At 38.0% G+C, this 24,260-nt stretch overlaps 2 protein-coding genes across 4 annotated transcripts in view; both read left to right on the plus strand.

Annotated features, from left to right (window-relative positions):
- chrm3a (cholinergic receptor, muscarinic 3a) overlaps positions 1-13,861 on the plus strand; it is a 129,648-nt gene extending 115,787 nt beyond the window's left edge. Inside the window, exon 3 of the mRNA XM_047350794.1 lies at positions 9,989-13,861. Coding sequence (XP_047206750.1) covers positions 10,008-11,930 — 1,923 coding nt within the window. The 5' untranslated portion in view covers positions 9,989-10,007 and the 3' untranslated portion in view covers positions 11,931-13,861. The remainder of the gene's footprint in view (positions 1-9,988) is intronic.
- Positions 13,862-13,972: 111 nt separating this feature from the next.
- fmn2a (formin 2a) overlaps positions 13,973-24,260 on the plus strand; it is a 60,684-nt gene continuing 50,396 nt past the window's right edge. The window contains exons 1-2 of one of the 3 annotated variants that reach the window (XR_007035899.1): positions 13,973-14,826; positions 19,665-21,846. Coding sequence is in view for 2 of the 3 variants with exons in the window: in XM_047350791.1 (XP_047206747.1) it covers positions 14,686-14,826; positions 19,665-21,846 (2,323 nt within the window). In the remaining variant the exon portion in view is untranslated. The remainder of the gene's footprint in view (positions 14,827-19,664; positions 21,847-24,260) is intronic. The other 2 variants (XM_047350791.1, XM_047350792.1) reach the window with 2 other exon arrangements.

The raw sequence follows: 24,260 nt of genomic DNA on the forward strand, positions 1-24,260 counted from the left end.
CTTTCATGTAGCTCAATTTAAAACCTACCTTACATTTCAAATCCTTTAGTATTATGCTAATAAAATCAAACAGACAGCTAAGTAACATTTTCCTATCTTTCATTTGTTGTTTGCTGTTCTATATCATATAATAGTGTGTTTTGGAGTTCGCATTCCTTTATGTGTTTACAGTGCATTTAGCAATTTACTGCGCATTTGCAGCTGTCGGCCACCATAATTGAGCCATCCAGACACATTAGTTTCTCGTGTCAGAACCACCACAATAGAATAAAACGTAAATGTGTTGACTTTTTGGGTCTCAGCTGGAGGTATAGCCAGCTGCGACTCCAACAGAGGTTCTGTCTGCCTGGGGAGGTCACTTTGGATGGAAACTTTCTGTTCTGGTTCAGCTTGTTTTATATCTTGGATAGTTTCCCACTTTATTACACTCTGGACTCTGGAGAATGTTAGTAATTGATCAGGCTTGGCTATGACTTGGATGGATTTAAGCTCTTCCTGTGTAAGTCTCAGAAATCCACTGCTGTCCTATGGTTAATAGTAGCTGGAAGAAAATAAGGGGAATGGAGTTGTCTTGAAGACCTAATCAGTCAATCAGAAGTGGACAAAATGTGGCCACACCACACTTACCAGAAATTGAAATCTATTATTTTTGTCTACCAAATATTCAAAGACCCATAATCAAACTATCATTATAGACAAAAACTACTGGTTATAGCTGGGTCACATTCAAGGTTTCTAAACTGACTTAATAGGATGATTCATAAAAGAAATACTGTGACACACAGGCTTTCATTTAAGCTCACCACTTAAGGGTCATAAAAACAATGATGCACTGAACATTCAGCACACTATCAGCATGAAATACAAGGTTGTTATGACTAATAAAAATAATATTGTCAAGGTACTTGAAGAAAAGCAGTCCTTGAAGGTAATGGGTCATCCCTGGTGTGTTTGAGAACACTAAGTAATCACAAATGGTAATTACTTTTTTTAGAAAATCGGACAAAGACTGGCAGCAATCTTACTAATTTGATAAAGTGACATAATTTGCACCCCTTGTGTAAATAGCCTTAACATAAATTAAGATGGTTTTGCAGGAGTCTAATCTCACACACAAAAAAGCTTTTGTAATGGAGTCTAACTTTGAATTTCTCTAAGTTGACCAGAATGTTTCAGAACTTTTAATTAGTAATTCATAATTTACAAATTATTGGTGTGACAAAAATGGTAATTTCCCCTGAAAACGGGAAAGACAAGAAAACATGTAGGCAATCCGCAGTGTGTTGACTGTCATAAGTCAGAAAATGGCAACATGAAATGATTCACTCTCCTAACCTTTTACATATTGAAAGTCAAATAAAGTGTAAAGCAGCTGGGAATGTGTCAAACATGGCTGAATCAGGACTCAGGAATCAGGAGAAATTTATTTTACAACCATATAAAGTGAAGAAGATAAGACATTTTCTAAGGCTATACAACATCTTTACCAAGGGCCCCAGTAAAGAGGGTGGAGGGGCTGTATGTAAAGTTGAAAGCATCCTTGTCAGACCTGGAAAAGTATTTTCGGTCAGTCCTGAGCATTTGAAGAGAACCATGTTTTATATTTACAAAAGCAGAAACCGCTTGACTCACAATATAGAAACAAAATAGTTAGATTCTTCTTTCTTCTTCTCAGCTGTGAGACTATGTGACTGCTTTTGACGATTACAGAGTATGATAGTTCCTCTCCATCACACACACTTTTCTACCTTATTTAGATTAGGAGCTCCAGAGGCTTCACATCAAACTTTCTCCTATTAAAATTGGCTAAACTGAGAAGCTGTGAACTTTAAAAGCTGACTTAACGCATCCCTCATGTACTCAGGCAATTCCCTTGCCAAAAAAAGCACTAAATGCTTGTTCTTGTCAGCACAGAGCACCTGACAGATGGCCTCAGGCTGTTTCACAAGCCTTTCTACCATCATCTGGCAGCAACACCACATCATCACCAGCTTGTGATAGATTAAACTCAACCTGAGCAACTACAAAGAATGTCTTTCCTCTGCTCTTCAACACATTTCCCATTGAATTAAACAGTACAATTATTCATTGATATTTAGTTAATTAAGTTTATTTGTATTTGCATTCTTTGTATCAAAATAAAATTGTAAGCTGAACACGTTTTGCTACGACTGACGAGGATATAGCTGAGTGAGAAGCTTGGATGTGTAATTTCTCTCATACTGCAAGCTGCCAGATGTGCTAGTTAATGGCCTTCTTCAGCCTTTTTATGTGAATGTGAACATTCTGCTTTAACTCAGTGATCCACCACCAGGGTTGTAAACACATCATTTGCTGCATTCTGGTAAGGTATTAGGTGCAATTTTGTAAAAGAAGAAAACATGTTCTTTTCTGTAGAAAACACATGAAATATCCCAAATATGTCCTGTTAACAATTATGAAGGTCTCTGGTATTCTGTTTTCTGATTGTTTTGTATTTTGTTACGTAATCTGAGTAAATGTGCATGTGGTCCATATGTATTTCTCTGGTAAACAAATTCAATGCAATTATAAATCTATTATAGCTCTTAGGAGTTTAATGGTTATTATATACTTTGGCAATATTCCTGATAATAATGAAAACATCACAGTACTTTTAAACACTTATAATAATGTTTGTAGAATGTCTCATAATATGTTTGTATGATTGTGGTATACTATACTAAATACGACAAGGGTGCAGTTTTCTCAGTCTATGCACTTTTCACACACAGTATGTATATTTGTGGTGAGGATACAGGGCTAAAATGTTATATATTTACATAGTAAATAGGACGAAGATCCACACTAATCTGAGGCAACTGGTAGCATTAGAAAGTGATTTTGTTTTCACTTTAGCTCCTTTCTGGTTTGTTTTAAGATGAGGGGATATATAATTGTATTCTTATTACTGAAGGATATTTATTCTCATGATCTTTTTTCAAAAATCGATACCAATACAAAAACTTGTGCCAACATTTGCCGTGGATGACATACAGATATTATATCATAAAGAATTAAAACGTATAGAAGCAGAAAAGGGGAATATCTGTAAGGCACATCCTGTCCATTGCAATTCTATGCTCTTTTCCAGATGCATCTATTTTAATTTTCACCTTTGCCTTTAGCTTAGCCACCTAAGCTAGGTATTGTGTGGTAAGAACTAAACAGTTACTAGTTGCTAATGATTAACATTGTACCATTTAGTAAAAATATGTAGTTTATATATTTACCATTAGTATTTAGCTAGTATTACCTTTTAAAACTCTGTTTATGAAACACAGCATCTCTATAGAAGCAGAAGGCAGTGAAAGTAAAGCAGGGAGGTTTTAACCACCAAAACGAACCAAGTCTCAAATCTAGCTGTATCCTGTGCAGGGAATAGTCTTGAAGATATTTTTGTTGTTATACCATGAAAAAGGATACAACTCAAGTAGTCCTCTTCCTCCAATAACCACTTTATACTTAGGTCTTAATAGGTCTCTGCTAGGTCTCTTTTAGTTGTTGTTAGATTTCTTGAACTACCAGTGTCAAGACAGCAAATATCACACAACTTCCGTCAAACCTTCAACAAGAACCCTAAGCATACATACTCCACTCTAAACTTTAAAGAATATATTTTAAAGTTTTTTTAAACAGCTTTCAGCATCCTCTCTGCTCATAAAAAAAAGTCTAAGTGTTGGGTGTAATTAAGCTGCTGACTGTATTTTTTTATACAGATATAATATAGTGAGTAATGATATGTAATGAAATGATGAAAAACATTACTACTAGTGCTACTACCAGTACTATTATTGCTATTTGTTACCTGTTACCAATACTAGCATAACTGCTACCACTATTACCAATACAACTAATAATTATTATTATTCTACTTCTAACTGCAGAGAAGCACAGTACCACAGTACGTGTTTCCTTTCCTTAGCAAAATAGATTTGTTTTATAGATTACATTGTCCCGATCTATTAATTAACTGTGGAATGAAAATGAATGTGCGGTCAAAATCCAGTATATGTCAGGCAGCTGCTTCATCCCAAGGGGTATAAATTCAGGGCCACCTCATTCCTTAAGTACAATTTAGCAATTGCCGTTCTACATTACGTCATTAGCCAATCTGCTGTTTGTAAATCTGAGGTAACATGCTTGGCTCAGAGTACTATAGTTTGTGTTTCCAGCAAGTCTTTTTCTTCATACTGTGTGGACAAAATCAATACCTCTACAGTTATATGGCACTCATTGCTTGATCATGTTTCATTATTAAACCTACACAGTCGCCTCATTTAACCAATATGAACTGTAGTAGAAATGGTATATATTTCATTGCCTGTCTGATAATGTGCAACAGCACATCATCGAACTCTGAAAGACAGCAAAAGGTTTTACTTAGAAAACATCAATTAATAAGGAATAAAACAATTAATCAGTTTTGCCAATAAAACTATTTCAGTGCTTCTACTCTCCCAAACTCACTTGGCTTCATATATTAGAAGGGAGCATAGACCTTGGTGCAGAAATGATCATAGGACAAGTTCCACTCGTGATTTATGAAACTGTGTGTATACTGTGTGTATACTTTTAGTGGCCTTGCTTTCAGGATTTTCTAAATTTATTAACAAAAGATAATTAAAAAAAACCTCTCAGATTAAAAGTATCATTATAACCTACGATTAAGATCAGTACTTAGTATCATAAGTACTTAACTGCCAAGTTTTAGAACTACTGGGTGAAGTCCTGTCTCTATTTGACTGCCGTCCAATCCATTTTGTTTCATTTCACTGCAGTACACAAAATTAAAATCAAATGTCTAGTGTAATATTGTGCTAAAATGCACTGTTTAAAATGATGTCACACACTTTCTCAAGCATGTACAAACCAAGCCAAAGAAAGTAATCCAGCTGTCCCAAGGCGAACCCCATCGTGTACTTAATACTCCAGAACCTGGGCTCAACCATGGCCTTTTTTAAATGTGCACATCCACAAGCTTCCACTTAAAGGTCCTACTGCCACAAAGCCCCAGTGTAGAAAGCACCCGCACTCTTAAGGGTTTACAGTCATATTTCCCTCCTCTTTCTATATTCTGGCATAACTTCATCATCACTTGCCTTCAAAGACGAAATAAAATTAACAGCCACTCATAACTTGTTTGTTAGATCCAGATAACCCTTGCTGGTCATGATCTTTTAGTACTAAATTTTTTAATTAACCAGTTGGCCTTATAAACCAAATTTGACTGCTTTTTTTATAACTAGGGATGGTATGTTGTAATGTATGTACCGGTAAGTGGATCTGTCTATATAGAACTGAAGCGCTTTGAGTATTTATTTCTGTATCAGACTTATGTTTGCCTTATAAAGTGCCTCGAGATGATGATTGTTTCTAATTTGAGCCATATAACAAACTGAATTTAATAGAACTGTTGTGTTATTGAATTATTGAAAATGGCCAGCAATTAGACACAAGCAGTCCAGATTCATACAGTAACTCTGTGCAATATCCGTCTTCCTGAGAAATCCTAAGGTCGGTCACTTCTGTCTTTAGATATTTTCTATATCAGAAGTTAAAGGAGTTTTTCCCCTTCATTCTGTCACATCAGTAAGCAATTGTACAATTTTCATATTTTCTGTCTAAACCTCCCATAATTTCAAGGCTACTGTAGTGACACAATTTAGCATAAACTATGAGACATTTATGCGATCAGCCTCTTTCCTGAAGAAATATCTTTGATCACACATGAACCCCAACAACAATATCACCTAAAATCTCGCAGTAGAATGGACTAATGATTCCCTGACATAGACTTTGTTTATCTGGTCCACTGCAAGTCCACATTGACATAAACATAAATACACGATCTGTGTAATTTGAGTGTGTCTCACACTCAAATCAAAAGTGATGAATTCTGACGCCTGAGTGTAAATAACACATGCATTTTATTTGTCCTAAGCACAATGATAAACAAAAGCCATTCATTGCCACAAATCATCATTATTATCTCAGACCTGCTTAGCCAGTCTGTACAGAACCAGTGCTGAAGGGTCGTCTGAATGTGCATACATTCAGCCTAGTGTTAAACTTTACTATGTGTGAAATTTGAATCTAAACAAGATCTTTTTTTCACCTGCATGTATGGTAACAGTTTTGTTTTGACTTTCAGTGGTTTAGAGCAGTTAAGCCTACTTTGACAGTGCAATTGCTTCTGTTCGAGCTACTATGCTAAGGTTGTTTTTAAGACGCCTGATTATGGTAATTGCAAAGTCCTTCTTGTCTTGCAGATGTCCTTTTGCATACAGCTGAAAAGTTGCACATTACATAAATGAGAAAATGGAGACCAACATGTCAATTTTGTACCTCATATGTTTGTATCCCTGCTCTGTTAAATTAGATTGCTGAAAATAGAAACTTGATAGAATACCAATCTGCCTAGCTCTCACCACCTGGCCTAGTCACCAAATTTAGATAGATCTTTGGACCTGGCTTGGGCTGTGCAGTCCAACCATGCTGGGACATAGTGCCTGAAAAAAGGGATTACATTGTGTTGCAGCACAGTAAATGAGTGTTACACCTGCACATGATTGGGAGTTAAACTTTCTGTATAATGTCCAGCCAATGCTGACACCACAATGATGTCACATCGCTAGTAGCTGGTCACCCACATGATTGAAATGTAGATTGCCACTGGGCACTTTATTTATTTTTTCCTGAAAATGCTTCTCCATATTTTATTTCTGTTGAGCAGTCAGTTTTATTTCGTTTCCTGAGCTCTGAAGATGTGAAATTTTTATCGCTTTAGTTCGATTTTCTGTTAGAATAAAAAGTTACACAAAGATAGGTCAATATGTATACAAGGAACATTTCCTTATTTCTTTGCCAGTATAGTCAAATTGTAATGACATTGCAATTTGACCTTCTGCTGTAGGAAGACGTTTGTATTAAATATGCAGAAAAAAATATAAATATGTCAGGGTTAATGTTCAATCTAAAATTTTGTTTTGCTGTTAATTAAATGTTCCTTTATTTGTAATTTCTCTACTCCTTTAACATACCAAGTTGAAACGTTTAGAGCTTTTTAAGCTTATCTTTACACAGGCACATTTTGCCTATCTAAGCCAATTAGAAGATGTTCAGCATTCACTAATAGCATGTTGCTTTATCATATCCTCCACAACATTTGCTTTGTAGAAGTTTAAAGTAGCATTTGTTCTATTAAGAGGCTTTTAAGTTTGGCATCTGTCCTTAATGTTGCATTCTTTTATCTACGTTGTTTTTCTCACTTCAACCATTTTTCTTTTGGTTTTAACGCTTTTATTTAGTCCTGTGCTTCGGTGAATGCATGCCATTTGTTTTTCTGTGCAGATATGCTGCTAACAATACGGGATGCCTCTGAACCTGCTGGTGTACAGTACAGTAAATGGTACATCTGAAATGTCAGAGCATTCTGTCTGTATTTGTGTATGAATCATGAGGTGGTATGTGTTTCCAGCAGGGGGGCCCTTGATAATAATTGTAGCAGTGTGCGTTCCGTGTCCCAAAGGGTTCTGAGACGCTGCTGGCTACTATGGTTATCTAATACATACATGGGAGGTCTGAGGCTTTAGGCACAGGTGCTGCCCTTAGCTTCAAATGCCTGTCTGTAGGACGAAATCCTCTGTGAGAGCCATTTTCATTTAAATCAAAATGGAATGCCAGAGTGATTGGCGTTATCTCCATGGGTATAGTTCTTGTCCTTTACTAACATGTCAAGACAGTTTGTAAATGTGTCCCTTACCATGCTCCTCGATATGTGGTGCAACAACGATAAGTTGACTGCCATTATTAAGAATACATACAGAACAACATAAATGACTCCATGCAATAAGTACTGGGCCAAGTAGTAGCAAGACATAAATTAGAATGTCATTAAATGCAACAAAATAATAAGAAGAAATTAAATAAAAAATAAGCATAATAGCAAACAGATAAATTACAATAATTAATTCAATTCAATTCAGTTTATGTATATAGCGCCAATTCACAACACATGTCATCTCAAGGCACATCACAAAGTCAGGTTCATACATTCCAATTAATCCTAACCATTGAAGAGTGCACTCAGATTCGGTTATTTATTCAAATTGGATAAAAAGTTTTTCTGTCTAAGGAAACCCAGCAGATTGCATCCAGTCAGTGATTTGCAGCATTCCCTCCTCCCGGATGAGCATGTAGAGACAGTGGACAGTCACTGGCGTTGACTTTGCAGCAATCCCTCATACTGAGCATGCATGTAGCGACAGTGGAGAGGAAAAACTCCCTTTTAACAGGAAGCAACCTCCAGCAGAACGAGGCACAGTGTGAGCGGCCATCTGCCACGACCGACTGGGGGTTTGAGAGAACAGAGCAGAGACACAAAAAGAACAAAGAAACACTGATCCAGGAGTCCTTTCTATGGGAAGGAAAAGTAAATGTTAATGGATGTAGTTCCTTTAGGTACTGTAAATAAATTTTTTTCCTCGTGAGGTTTTTTGCACATTTAATACGTTTATTCAGATCAAAGGTTGGATGAAAAAAGATAATAATTCAGAGTGAGATTACATGACAGCAGTAAAAGATGAATTCTTAATTAATTTATTCTTATTAACACTTTTTTGACATCTTTGCAAGGGGTGCCAGTAAATGTGCAATACATGCTTTCACATGAAAATCACTGTAACCATAGCCGCGCACCTCTGTTAGCCATTCTCTGGACAGAAGTACGCCTGCTAAAAAAAAGTCTTAAAACAAATGATAAGGTTTTCTTGTTGCCTCCAAGCTCCATTTGTGGGAGGGAAGCCTAATCCTCAGAGACCATACCTAACAATTAAAGGGGTCAAATAAGTATCTGTTGCTGGTGCCAAACAGTCTCACATACCAACAGTTCTTATTTTTCCAAGGCCTTACTAGTTAGAGCTGTTTCTGTGGTAACAGAGGACCCACTCAATAAATGGCAGGGTTTCATCATGGTATGTTTAATCAGTGTATGCCAATAATTAGAGTACTTCAAGCCTTTTCAGATCCTGTTCATCCGAATAGAAGTAGTAATAAATTATTCCAATGCATAACTCGAAGTAACCAGGTAAAAAAAAATTGTTTCTCATCTTGTTTTCCATTTGTCAAGACTTGCTTTTACAAATAACAACAGGTTCTGCATTTTAGTTCTGCATTTGTGCAGTGAAACTGAATTTTAAAAAAGGAAAACAATCCTTAGTATGACCTCAGTGTTCAGTTTTGTTTCCATCTCTTCTTTTGCCTGTTTTTGTTGCATTGCTAAGTATAGTCTACCAAATTTACATCTTGTTTTGGCTTAAAGTACTTTTAAAGTTACAACTAATGCCTTTTAAGTTGTGCAAGAAAAATGCTGTAAAACTTGTGATGGTACAGTTTTCTTGGAAAACTGTTAGTATGGTATTTTTACTAGAAAACTGTTTTTGCTCTCTAGAAAGACATCAGACAGAGCCATTTTTCAGTGGTAAATAAAGATCCCTATGGTGTCCATACACTCAATGTTATATGAGGTACGGTTTTGTTGAAATAGAAAACTTGTATATCAAACTTGTGAATAGGTGAATTTGCCTGATGTCATGAAAAAAACAAGCGATGAATGCACTCTCTCTGTCCTTTTTACTGCTGTAAAATCTTGATGATTCACATGTCAAGTTTGACAATGATATAAAGAAATACATTTACAGCATGCATACAGCTTGTCAAAAAATGCAGATCAATCTTTAAAGAAAGAGATAAATTAGAGAAAAGTTTCTTTTTCAAACATACTTTGCCCAGATTTTTAGAGTAGGCCTACAGCCTCACCTGCTGGACGTTAATAGGATTGTCTCATACTCATGCACTCTCCATTTTACCCTCTTTGTCCTCTATCCTTTTCTCCTTTATTATTATATCCCATATCTTCTTCCCTCCCTCTCCTTCCCTTTTTTGCCTCATTTTCTGTCTCTTTATTCAGAATATGCCAGAACATAACAATGAGCTCCAACATCACAGACCCTGGTCTCCTCTTGACAGCCAACTCATCACCACGAGTGGCCGGATCCTATTCTCAATCCAGTGCACTTCATCGAGGAGAGATTGAAGTAGTCTCATGGATGAATTCATCTTTCACCAACAAACCCGTTAACTTAACTCCTCAGCCTGGGAATGAAACAGCAGCCCTTGACCCGCTTGGTGGCCACCCTGTGTGGCAAGTTGTCCTCATTGTTTTACTGACAGGCACGCTGTCATTGGTCACCATTGTTGGCAACATACTGGTAATGGTGTCTTTCAAGGTTAATCGCCAGCTGAAGACAGTCAACAATTATTTTCTACTGAGCTTGGCTGTAGCTGACCTCATTATAGGAGTAATTTCCATGAATCTCTACACAGCTTACCTTATAATGGGCTACTGGGCCCTGGGCACATGGGCCTGTGACCTTTGGTTGACTATTGACTATGTTGCTAGCAATGCTTCAGTTATGAACCTTTTGGTCATTAGCTTTGATCGCTACTTTTCAATAACCAGACCTTTGACCTACCGGGCTAAACGGACCACAAAAAGAGCTGGAATCATGATTGGCCTAGCCTGGCTTGTTTCTCTTGTTCTGTGGGCCCCAGCCATACTGCTGTGGCAGTATTTTGTAGGTAAAAGGACAGTACCCCACAATGAGTGCCAGATTCAGTTCCTAACAGAGCCAATAACAACCTTCTGCACAGCAATGGCAGCTTTCTACCTGCCTGTGACAATAATGAGCATTCTCTACTGGCGCATCTATAAGGAAACCCAGAACCGTTCAAAAGAGTTAGCTGGGCTTCAAGGTTCAGAACCCCGTGGAGGGATAGGGGGAAGGGTTGCAAATAATATGAGGGGTAAGAGAGCTCGTTTTGTACATCAGACTGGAAGTTCTAGGAGCTGTGGTAGCTATGAGTTGAACAGAATGCCTAAGAAAAGGAGCACATGTCAGGAACTGGTTGGACGATTCCACTGCTGGCCAGGGGTTCGTTCTTGGAGACCTGGTAGTATCAGGCAGGGGGATGGTGATCCGGATCAGAGCAGCAGTGACAGCTGGAACAACAATGATGCAGCTGCCTCTTTGGACCATTCTGGGTCCTCAGAGGAGGAGGACTGTGGGGGAAGAGAGATGATTTCTCAAAGTCATGCTATTTTTTCTATTGTCCTCAGCCTTCCTGGCATTAAGGCTGCTGTCAACTCTCAGCTCACCTCATGTGAGGATCTGGATGTAGCCTCAGAAGAGGATCCACTGAGGGGGGCTGAGTTCAGCCGAGACAGCCTGTCAACATTCACTACTAACGCCACTCCTCCAATTACACCTGAGGAAACAAACAATACAGAAAATAGCTACCACCAACGATTTAGCTCACGCAAGACACAGTCAATGTCCACCATTCAAGCAAAGTCCAATCAAGGGCTTCTGGATGGCACCTCTTCAACCACTGCCATTGACGTCTCTACCACATGCACAGCCACAAAGTCCTCCTCTGTCCCACTGTCATTTAAAGAAGCTGCAATGGCAAAGCGCTTTGCCACCCGAACTCGGACTCAGATAACTAAGAGGAAACAAATGTCTTTAGTGAAGGAGAAGAAGGCTGCTCAAACACTCAGTGCCATCCTCTTAGCTTTCATCATCACCTGGACACCGTATAACATCATGGTACTGATCACAACCTTTTGTGAAGTTTGCATCCCAAAGACCCTGTGGGCGGTGGGGTACTGGCTGTGCTATGTTAATAGCACAGTTAACCCCATGTGCTACGCGCTGTGCAACAAGGCTTTCCGAACAACCTTTAAGATGATATTGCTTTGCCACTGGGACCAGAAGAAAAGACGAAAGCAGCAGTTTCAACAAAGGCAATCAGTGGTCTTCCACAGAGGCATTCCCAGAGAGTCTACGTAAAATTACTATATATTCAGTCAGTTGACTGATTTTCAACATTCAACACAGGACAATGGAAATAAAGGTTTCTTGGCCTAAAAATCCATACTGTCCATGTCTGCTGTTATGTAAAAACACAGCAACACTTCATGGTGGTCTTGTGATATGTGTTTATGTCGGATCATCTATGTACTTTGGCAAGTGAGTACACATGGGAGGGTTTGCCTAAGATGAAATCCAGATGAAGGCTTTGTCTTTCTCCCGAAAGAATTCTTTACCATTTCACTCTAGTGCTGCTGAGAGAAGAAGATGATGAAATAATTGTAAAGGGCTTTTGAAAATGCATTGCAGGAGAAATATGGAAGTGCAATTGACAAATACTAAGCATGTCCATGTCACGGTGGGGGGTTTACATTTCTTACCCCTTCCCTCTGTGGGTAGCTAGATTGGTAATGTGCAAAGTGGTTTTGCATTTCACACAGAACTGTATATGTGTAATATGTTCCAATGAGCCAAGCTAAAAAGGAGACTTGTGTTCACTGGCTTCTACATTTTACTAGTTTGCAGTGACTTTTTGACTGGCATGTGTTTTTAGCAGAACTTCTGTGGATTATCTTTCTTCATCTATATAGCTTTTCTCTGTATTATGGAATCTAAAACGTTCTTAAAACATGTCCTTACTCTCACTCAGAGAACTGTTATTTCTGTGATTTTCATCTTTGGTTTTCTAGGTACTCCAGAGATTTCGAGCCAGTTTGAAAATGATACATTTGATGAAATGCGTTGTGAATATTCTGTGCAGCACCACAGTCAGTGATCTGCTGTTGTGTTCAATGTGATTGTTGTGGTTTTCTATGGTGAACACAATAGGTACATTGGTTGTGTTTTCTGTGCTTGCAGTTTCCTGTCAAAAGCAATGACTGTACAATGATGAAAAGGTTTTGCGTGTATTTCTGACCTAGTATACTGAGACTAATTGCACACATAGATGTACATTTTTACAAGACAGGTTTATTCTGGGTTGGTTTCTCCCTTTGAAATTTCTACAAATTTATCAAATTAACAATTGCGCCCTCTTGAGGCATAGAAAAAATATGTTACCAACTGTGTCTTTTTTAACATTTACACATTTTAATGTCAAAATTCTGAATAAAGAAAAACATATGTCCAAACCTTGAATAATTTCAGCATCCAAATAGACTTGCCATAAACATAAGTATTATATCTGTGATCCTACTTTCTTGTGTGGAGTTTCTTAAAATTATTATAAAGTCATGCCACATTTGAATAAAAAGTTGAAACCTCTTTACAATATACAGAGAACTAACAAGCAACACAAAAACTAAAAGCAGTCATGTATTTGAAAAAGGAATTTGGTGTTTTTGTAATGGCCTTTACATTTTTTTCATCTTAAGTAAATGTGTTTGGCAAAATATTTCTAATAATGTGCAAAAAACTGAAGGCAAGAGATGATCTGTAATATAACAGGTGTCACATGAAGAAAAATTTAAATGGTGAATGTAGTGTTCATCCCTATGTTTTTGAATTATGTGCAAATTGGATGTCCAAATAAAAAAATCCCTCTGCCAACAGTAGATATTTTAGCCTGCTTTGAATGTGTCATCATTCAAACATATTTTTTACTCTTTTAAATCTATTTATGTTCAAGTATGCCAGTCATATATTAAGTAAATAAACAAATGTTTTTGTGTTCATGTTTGTGTGATTTTCCTTAATATTTTGATTTTGCTTTCACCTTTAATTGCACAATGCACATTAAATTACCACTGAATATGCCTTGGCCTCAAACATATAGCATGAGTTTGTGATTGTTATGATTTCATGGTTAGCTCTGAAACATAGAGTTCAATTCTATAGACCATTAAAAATGAAAGTAGTTTTAGTTCTTTAGCTCTAGCCAATTGATGTCATTAAATTTTACACTAACTGCATAGCATCTACTGTCTGTTGTTTTTTTTGTTGTTTTTTTAAATTTGTTTTTGCTTTTGTGAGGTATTATCATTTGCTTCTCAGAACATTTGTTAGTACTCATCTAACTAATGTCATTTAATTGGTGTAATCAGGATATTGAGACTATCAGCAGTTTCTTAATTGTTGTGACTTGTACTGGTTCGTTGTAGGGGATTGACTAATGTCTGACACCTTTCACTTCACATCAAGGTAAATTTTTTTATTTTATTTTGGATTTTAACATAAACTTAATCTCAGAATTCTACATCAATCCAGAAAAAATATGAAGATTTCAGGAGAAAACAACTAATTCTAGTTTTAATTGTAACACAGATACAGTTAATTCAGATAAAATGCTGTCTGTATTGCTGAAAGTTTTAGTTCTGCACAAAATCTGGTATTTAATGTTTTATTTTTTTGTATTCTCTCCAGGCAAAAGTAAACGTGTTTGTGTATTTTTGTTAAAATTGAATCAGCTATACTCATGTCATCTTGATACTTAGGTCTGTAAGTTGCTATTTCTGGGAGGGCACAGCTGAAACTTGTTAGATGATTGAACAAATGGCTTAAAAGTGGCAACAAGGCAAAAGTGGAAAGAATAACTTGAGTTTTGACAGTTTTGTAAGGTGAAATCACTTTTTTCACATGTTTTTTATGTCACTGTTCAGCATCCTAGCTCCTCTGCTAAATGTTCACTGAATAAATACTGCAGTTGGCTTTGACTTTTTATACACTTGTATGGCTCCATTTTGAGCCCTGATCAAGTTAGTGAAGGGAGTCAGACACTGCTAAATGGAAGACGGCCATGGAGTTTAAACATGTGATGAGCAAAATACCAACTTCATGTGACCCATTGCTAAGGAGCAGCCCAGAGACGAAGACAGACACCCATTTGTGTTATTTTCTTCAGTCAGCACTAAACCAGCGACAAGAATCCAGCAGTCAGGCAAGTATACAACAGTTCTCATATTGGAAAATCTTATCATACTTTACTGTTGAATTTAAAGGTAATTTTTTTTAAACTTTATACCTTAAATTATATAGTTTTCCTTACTTGTTTGAAAAGGGAAGTATTATTTATGTATGTCTTTGTCTTAATCAAGGACCTGGATTATTCTTCATGGTATTCCAAGAGATAAAGATTAAATATATTGTGTTTTGGGTCAACAAACCCTTGAGATGGCTGAAGGTTTTTACAAATAAAGTTTTAAAAGTTGCAATTGTTATTAAACATCAGTTTGAGAAGTTTTTATTGTATTTATTTTTAATTTTTCCTTTTTTTGTTTATGAAAGAGGTGTAAAATTTCAAAAAAGAAACTACATTGTCATAAATTGAGATTTTAGTTCATATGTTAGTTGTCAAACATTTGAATCGAGAGTTTGCTATGTTTGTAAGTATAATTGCTTAGTGTTAGGGAGTTGAGATGAGTTGGTGGGTCCAGTCCTTTGTGGTTCCATTGCACACTACCCAGTTAGGAATGGTGAAATCACACAGGAGGAGTTTATCTGGAAAATGGAGGGAGAATTTTTCAAACTAAGAAGAGAGCTGTTCTTGAAACAATGACGATCTGGCTGCTTAAACAAAGTGTCATCAATGTTTACAGCGATGCAACATGCAATAAAAAAATTATTTTAAAAAATACAAAAAAAATGATTTGCTTGTAGAAATGGTGAAATCCTTTGGATACAAAAACATTTCTTTAAAAAAATTCACATGATAAAATTTTTTTTTTTGGTGTAGGCTTTGAAGCATATATGTTTGTTTGTTTGGTTTTTTTTCAGCCATATGATGTGATATGCTTAAAGAAAGACATACACAGCTATCATTGATAAATTTGTGCAAGACATTCAGCAGATGCACTGGCTCATGGAAACAGTAGTAGGATTTCGTCTTCATGTATTGGCCAGTAAATACAGTTTACTTTCTTTCTACCTGCAGCAGCTGGTATCGATGGGTTTAGAGAATCAGGAAGAAGCCAAACAAGGGCAAACAAACTCAGTTTATTTGCTGCTTGAACAAACTCTGACCATTCTTTAAATCTCGTTTCCTCTACATCTAGAATTTATTTTTAAAAACTGGACAATATGTCGCTATATCTGATATGCAGCTACACTATACAATCGCTCAGACAGACTGTTTTCTGTTTCTTTAGTCAGCAGATTTTATCTGAATAATAATATTAATACAGGTTCCCCAGAAATATGAATATTGTTCCTTTTTTACAATAGCTTATTATTTTTAATGGGTGTGGACCACTTGCTGTGGAATTCAAGTCTTATGGCAGGAGGTGATCTCCAGAGGTTCTAGAGGAGTCCCCAGAACAGAGCCAACAGAGAAACAGCCTGGGGGAAGAAACTGTCTCTGTGGCGGCTGGTTTTAGTGAACAGTGCTCTGTAGTGACGGCCTGAAGGTAAAGCTCTGAACAGTTTATGTGCAGGGTGTGTGGGGTCTGCAGAGATTTTACCAGCTCTTTTCCTGACCCTAGACCTGTATAAGTCCTGGATGGAGGGAAGGTCAGCCCTGATTATTCTCTCTGCAAACCTGATTATTCGTTGCAGTCTGGACCTGTCCTGTTTTGTGGATGAGCCAAACCACACTGAGATGGATGAAGACAGGACAGACTGAATGATGGCAGTGTAGAAGATGACCAGCAGCTCCTGTGGAAGGTTGAACTTCTTGAGTTGCCTCAGGAAGTACAGTCTCTGCTGGGCCTTCTTCCGAACAGTGTCTATGTGTGAAGACCATCTCAGGTCCTCAGGGGTGGTGGTTCCTAAGAACCTGAAGTGGTCCACAGCCAACACAGTGTTGCTGAGGATGGTGAGGGGGGTGTATGGGGGTGGTGTTCTCCTAAAGTCCACCACCATTTCCACAGTCTTGAGTGGGTTGAGTTCAAGGTAATTCTGACCACACCAGTGTACCAGCCGATCCACCTCCTGTCTGTATGCAGACTCATCACCGTCCTGGATCAGACCAATGACAGTGGTGTCGTCTGCAAACTTCAGGAGTTTCACGGACGAGTCCGATGAGGTGCAATCATTTGTGTACAGAGAGAAGAGGAGTGGGTATAGAACACACCCCTGGGGGGCACCAGTACTTATTGATCTGGTTCGGGAGAAGATGCTCCCTAGTCTCACCTGTTGCTGTTGATCCATCAGGAAGCTGTTGATCCACTGACAGGTGGAGGCTGGGACGTCATGAGATTCAGAAATGACTAATATTGTTTTGGGTCAAATTGTTTGGAAAGTTTTTTTGCTCATCTTCTGTTCGAGCTGGTTTGGGAACCGCTTTTATATAAGGTCATTGTCCTGAAAGATTTAGTTTCATTTAGCAGCTGGTGAGCAGAATGACACAGCGGGTAGGTGGGGTTTAGACTCCATATGAGCCTGGGCATCCACCCAGGTAGCCCATCCAGGTACACTGGCAAGTGTGCTGAAAACGCTATTAGAATATGCAAATGACATAAAAAAATAGATGTGTTTTAGTGTCCAAACTACTTTAAACCAAGAGGAAAATGTTGCTTTCAGTGCTGAATAAACTCAGGCAAAATCTGCAGAATATAATGAACAAGAGATCCGTTATACTTGAAATGTTTACACTGCTGATTTACATTGTCTGTGCTTTGAAAATAAATCCAGATGACTCAGACGTGTTATCCCCAAATAAATCCATCTTCCAAGAAAACATCTGCCTTACTACTTGATTAGTTCTACCCAGCCAAAGCTGACTTTTAAGAAAATCATCCGAACATCTAGTAACCTGGCCATTACTTATTTACTTCATTAATTTATAAAGTCCTGTAAAACAGCCAAAGCTGCAGCAAAGTGTTGCATATTTCAAATCAAGAACCATTTAAAACATAAAACAAGGAAAGCACAATAAGAACAACCAGTTAAAGACAACAATAAATCAATGACAGAGTAAAAAAAAAAAGGTGTCAGGTTGCGCCAAAAGCAGAGGAATAAAAAAAGGTGTTTTAAAAGTTGACAGAAAGGGGCACTTCTGATATGGAACATTATAGAGAGGTCGTTCCATTAACTGGAAGTGACAACATTAAAGGCTCTGTCCCCTCTTAGCTTCCTTAATACGTTAAGGAAGCTTACTAAGGTTTCCCTGCCATTTCTATATTGATACAGGCTCGGCTCTTTGGGCCCATTCACACCTGGCATTGACATGCATCCTGGCACTATGTTGCACCCTTAAAACAACTTAAGGAGATTCCACGCAGATCTTCATTTTTGTGCAACTTTATTAGAACAAAACCCACGGTTCGAGCGTACAGCGTGTGTAGTTTTTTTTAATTATCCAACAAAACTGGTCATGAACTTTCTACGTCATGTCGCTCTTAAAGAAATAGTACCATATATCAAAATATATGAAATAGAATAAGGTAACTTAAGTGTATATTTAAACATAAACTAAACAAACTGTTCAGACCACTACTAAATTAAATGAGTGCTTGACCCATGACATCAATACACCATGACTTAGGCATTATTACATTCTGAACATATTTTCAGGGTGTTACAACTACAAGTGTAAACGTTTTTTTTATTTTTTATTTTGATTTAAGGATTTTGATTGGCTTATATCAGGATTTTGTAAAGGTGAATGAAATTCTCATATTTTTTAAGCAGCCCACTGTTTTTGAAATTCTCAAATAAGTCTTGCAGATTCCATAATCTTTAATGCCTAGTCACTTCTAAGCAGCACAGTGTCCATAAACCTGGAGTCATGAATTGACAACTGTTTGACTGGGTAAAAATCTGTGAGCCAATGATGAGCTTTGAGGATTATTTGTTATGTTTCCTTCCTCATTTCACATCTGTTAAAACCACTTAAGAAATGTGTTTCAGATGCATTTCAGCTGTGTTGGTGTCTGAATAATGATTTAGTTCAAGTGATTAAAAGTATTTTTAACATTACTTTAACAGACATGTTTGCTCAGCTGACAGCCCACTCTGACGTGACTGCATGTTTATTTGCATGTAAAGTGGGTAACAAAGATCAGATCAATCAAGATGGAATTTAATGTCTGGTGTGAGACAGGATGCATGTTTAACACCAGATCTGAACAAGCTTTAAGTATCTTGACCATCTTGTTAAAGTGGCTTTGCTCCCCCTTCTCTGAAATTTGCTTTGATTCTCTAAACTGGGATTGTTCTGACTACTGTCTACTGCTAATACTACTCTTTATCACCCCCTATTTATTCCTAATGGGAAGATTAACTTGGAGCCTAAGTAAGTAGCCCATGTGTGTCATGCTAACATAACTCAGCATTCAGCATAGTACAACTGGGACTTAAAAATAAGTTCAGGAGTTAAACTAAAAAACAAACCAGCTAAACATACATTTCTGAAGGTTTGTGACATTCACCAAAGACTTAGTCAGAATTTGTCAGAATTTTGTTCAGTTTTCAAAAATGTTCAATAGTGTAAACAAATGTAACGTCACTTGGTTTCTTTTGCCACCAGGAGTGTCATACATCTCTGCATTAATGTTGCTTTTGCATTGAAGACCAAATTTTGCTATAGAAAAAATACATTTTAGAGGGTAATATTTCATGTTACCTACCAATACTATTTAGGAAAATGCATACCTATTGTAAGGGATTGTTAAGAGTTCCATGCAATACTATTCTAAGATGACAGTACAAGTCAAAAGTTTGGACACTTAGTCATTCAATATAAACAAGTATGTCACCGCCTCTTTTTTTTCTCCTCTCAGCCTGAACATATGCTAATTTACATTAAGTCAATGTTATCTTTTACTTCTCCATTTACAGCAACGTGTGCAGATCTCCTTCCTTCTGGATGAAGTCAAAGTGGCCATAATGCACACTATTAAGACAGTGGAAACCCAGGTTCCCTTTCTTAAGGAGAGTTTCTTTACTTCCACCTTTAAAGGCAGGAGGAAGAGTAGTGTGACCCACATCCTCCACAAACAGCAGTCCTTCTTAGATCAACAGCAGTGCATTTTAGAACACCAGCAGCAAACTCCTAAGCAGCCTCCTCCCAGTTCGGTTGAAAATGTAACGGGGCAGCAGACCCCCAAGCATCAGCGGCTTGCTCGCTCGATCAGCAACCCGTTATGCAAGATGCTCGAGCCTGCACAAGCAGATGGGGACAGGAAGGAGGGGCAAAAGGAGAGAAGGGGTCAGAGAATAAAAGAGGCTTTGCATGGGAGGAGGAGGGGGGAGCCTGTGACTGACAGTGCCAGTCTCCTCCTCCTTTCATCGTCGTCATCAGGAGCAGCAGTGCTGGGGCAGCCAGCATCATCCTCACATCTGCTGTCAGCAGTGGTGGGCAGACAGCAGGGATTTACTGGCTCTGGAAGAACTTGGACCAAAAAAGGACCGGCATCAGTGGTAGTCCAAGGGGAACCCCAGAATCCCCAACCTCAGGCCCAGCACCATGGCTTGCTAGCTAAGGGTGTTCGCTTAATTAGAAATATGGGAAACCAGGAGACAAAGCAGAAGAAAGGAGGAGGAAGTGGTGGAGCTGCAGGGGATGTCAGCTGTGATTGTGAAGCTAATGAAAGAGAGGTGGACAAACAATCTAAAAAGGCAAATAATAAGGTATGTAAAGGAGGAGAACACAGTGCTAAGAACAAAATAAAGCCAGAGTCGAAAGGTTCTGTGTTTTCTGGCATGAAGATTAGGAAAACTTTATCCAAAGTGAAAGGTTTGTCTAAGGATGACGTGTTGGGAGCTGGGAAATCAGCAGATGAGCTCAAGCCTGGCACAGAGGCAAGCTTCTTGCCTGATGAGATGGGAATGGTGTTAGATATCGAGGGAGATCTTAGCCATTTGATCGCAGACAGTTGCCAGTCTGTGGAGGACTTTGGACGCAAGACGAGCTCGGAGTCGGACAGTGACCTTTACAGTTTTCACTCAGCTGCAGCTGAAACTGATGATCTTCTTTCGGATATCCAGCAGGCTATTCAAGAAAAATGTATAGCTAGCTCCAGGGTTTTAGAAACAGTGCCTAGACCTACATCTGAAGGATTAACTTGTAAGGTGAGTGAAGTCTCAGACACAAATGTATCTCCAAAACTATTCACTCTGGAAAAGGACAAATTGTCTTCATCTGAAAGTGTAGCTCAAGAACTTCATAAAAAACTTGAGAATAAAAGTACAAACTCATCAAGTGAAAGTGGAGCCCCATCCTGTGTTGTTGACATAGAAAAAAGTAGCAGCAGCAGCATCCTACCAAAAACTAACAGCGACTACAGCTTCCAGGATACTACAGCAACTACTTCATTTGAGAGTGCTGAGGAGCCCCAGGATGATCTAGAGAGCCCTGATGTACCTCCACAGCAAAGTCAAGGTCATCATGCTACACAAAATAGAAACACATGTGTGCCATGTATCCATTTAGATCCAGTATCTCCTGGAAGAAGACCAGCTGGGACTCACAAGAGTGCAAGCAGTCTGGATCTCTCGCTTGTGAGGGATGACGAGGAAAAGGTTAGACCAGACTTTCTGCCACTCGAAAGGAGGAAAAGCAGCATATCTATCAGTCACCTGATGGCTGATGGCCTCCCTGTATCTCAGACTAGACGAACATCCGCCACCTCCCCCTCTACTGTAAAACTCTACCCTCCAGTCCACCCATCATATGTCAAGACCACCACCAGGCAGCTCACCTCTCCAGTTGGATCCCCCCTTACTAGTCCCAATGTGCCAAGGAAAAGGGAGGCCACCAATGCTTCTTTGGAATCCAGTAGGCCTGAGGGGCTTGAAAAGCCCAAGCAGAGGTCAAGCTCTATTACTGGACCTTATAGAGTCTCTGGAGACTGGTCAGCAGAGTTAGACTTGGTAGAAAGTCAGACTGGTGTGGCAAAACCTCCAGAGCAGGAGACCACAGAGAAATGTCACACAGTAGGGACTTATTGGACCCTTGGCTCCAAGAGAGCACAATTTGGAAAGAGAACCTCCACAACACCATACCTAGATGTCTTCTCTGGTGAGTCGCATGCTGTAATAGTCATTCAATATTAGCAAATGTGCAATGACCAGTAGAAATAATGTTTTGTGACTAAAAACAAGAACATAACACATTAAGACTCAAAGTAAAATGTTACCATTCTGTGTTTTAATGGATTGTTTCAATTGATCATCATTTGTTAAAAGATTGGATGTCTAGATTTATTACAAATGAATCATTCAACAAAGTTCCTATACGCTTTGTGTGTTAACTTGGCAAACCAAGTTATTGTCATTTTTAAAGTAGTGTTTCTCTAACTTTCTCCAACTTCATTAAATGGCAAGTTTCCCGATTACAACCAACATTTTAATCAGCAGTACAACAGGACCATCCTTATTCATTGGCGTTGTAGATTAAGTTGAAGGATGTGGTTTGTGTGTTCCATTGTACTCACAAGTCTTTTTTTTAAGTTCGGGGATGGGTGGGGGGACAACCTGAACTCTGATAGCAAATTTACAGGTTTCTCATAGTCCCTCATCTCAAAATCAAATATGGTTGTCACAGGTATAAAACATTGTGAGAAATGCAGTAATAGTTTATTTGGTAAATGGAAAATTGCATGAGTGGCCACCAGTACTTATTCCTGTTCACCATTCACTTCACTTCTTAAAAGATTTTGCACTCTCTTTGAAGTAGCTTCTTTTTCCTTGCTTCTGCCTATTACCTTTACTTTGCAGTTCAGGTTATAATGGTAAATTTTCTTTATATAATACAAAAATGTCTTCTATTACTGAAGGCAGCCCAAGTAACAACAGTGGTACTAGAACTACTTTGAGAGCAAGGTTTTTGACATCAAGACAAAGACAGTCTTCATAATCGCTCTGAGGTGTACATTTTCTTTTGTTTGCTGACAATCATTACTGCCAATAAAACATTTTCTTTGGTGTATTATGACATCCTTATTTATCTTCTCATTTTCAGGTTATTATTAAGGAACCTATTGTTAAAATATTTTAGATGTTTACTCAGTTATTCCTACACTTGCTAAAAAGCACCAAAGGACCAACCTTGTCCATAACATAATCTAGAGTCAAATTGTTCTTTACCCTGGGAAAATGCCTTCTGTTTGAAGTTGTATTTACTTATAATTGACTCATAATGTGCAATAGTTTATAAAAAGTGCAGTAAACCAAGTACATTTCTTCATTGAAACATATTGGCAGAGTAAATGTTTCATTCCACATACATGTTACCCAGTCCTTCTCTGGGCTGTGGGGTCTTTCAGTAGCTCAGCTGTTTATCTGTTTTTGTCCTAATGCATTAGGCATGCAAAGCTGCAGCCTCCCCACCTATGGCAATGAAATCCTCTGATTCTACTGGCTTAGACATGAACACGCATGGCCTCTCATGAACTCATCAATGTGCACTTGTGGATGTTAAACACATTTGACAGTTTGTCTGCAAGACAAAAACTAGTCTTGGTGGGAGACTGATATGTAGTTTGTCAGTGGAACTTGCAGTTGAACAATATGAGTTCTAGAGATGCCAACATCTAGGTTTTTGGGTTCCACATCTTAATTTAAAAATCTGTTGATTTCAGTATTTTAAGATGCCCTAGAATACTTTTTTACCCAACCAATCAATAGTTCATCTTGGTCATGATGTTGAATGAACCTATATTAATGCCGTTATTTTTGCACCCGTCGTTAGTCATATTGATATTTACAAGATGAATGGATAATAAACATCATAATGATCCTACCTATATGTGGATACTTCCCAGCTGCCACATCGGACACAGCGTATGTACATATAAATGATAGGGTTAGAGATACAATGGATGTTTGGGAGGTTGGACCATGGTAAAATGGTCTGAAAAGCTACATTCAGCACTTGAATATTAAATATTTATGATCAGTGGCAATATTATACCATGTGTGTATGTAAAAGATTGATGAAAGAAACCCCTCAACAAAGCTATAGTTCAATACTCCATTCATAATATCAGTCATTTCAATGTCGGGTCGCAAAATGCCACAGGAAAATATCGCTCAGGCAGGCCCATGTAACAAATTGTCACACAAATTTTGTTTAACAAATAACAGTGTTTAGATGGGCTTGGCAACATGGAAGGATTTAGTCAACCAAAGCGGATTGTATATAGGTTGTATAAATCCAGAACCTTGGATCTCAGATTCATTTCATTTCTAATTATAGAACTAAATGAAATTTATACAAATTCAATCCAACAATTTATACAAATTGCATAGGAGGATGCAATCCTATCTGAAATTAAAAAATATAACAGAGTCCAATTGAATTTATATATGCAGGCATACTAAACAATATCCATGTAAGGAAGCACAGCCTTGAGCCATTTATTTGGCCCAAATCCCTCCTGAGAAAGCAAGTGCCAATACTGAAAAATAACAAGAAGAAACCTCCAGCAGAAC

The sequence above is a fragment of the Girardinichthys multiradiatus genome, chromosome 22 (genome assembly GCF_021462225.1).
Source record: "Girardinichthys multiradiatus isolate DD_20200921_A chromosome 22, DD_fGirMul_XY1, whole genome shotgun sequence".
Taxonomy (NCBI): Eukaryota; Metazoa; Chordata; class Actinopteri; order Cyprinodontiformes; family Goodeidae; genus Girardinichthys; species Girardinichthys multiradiatus.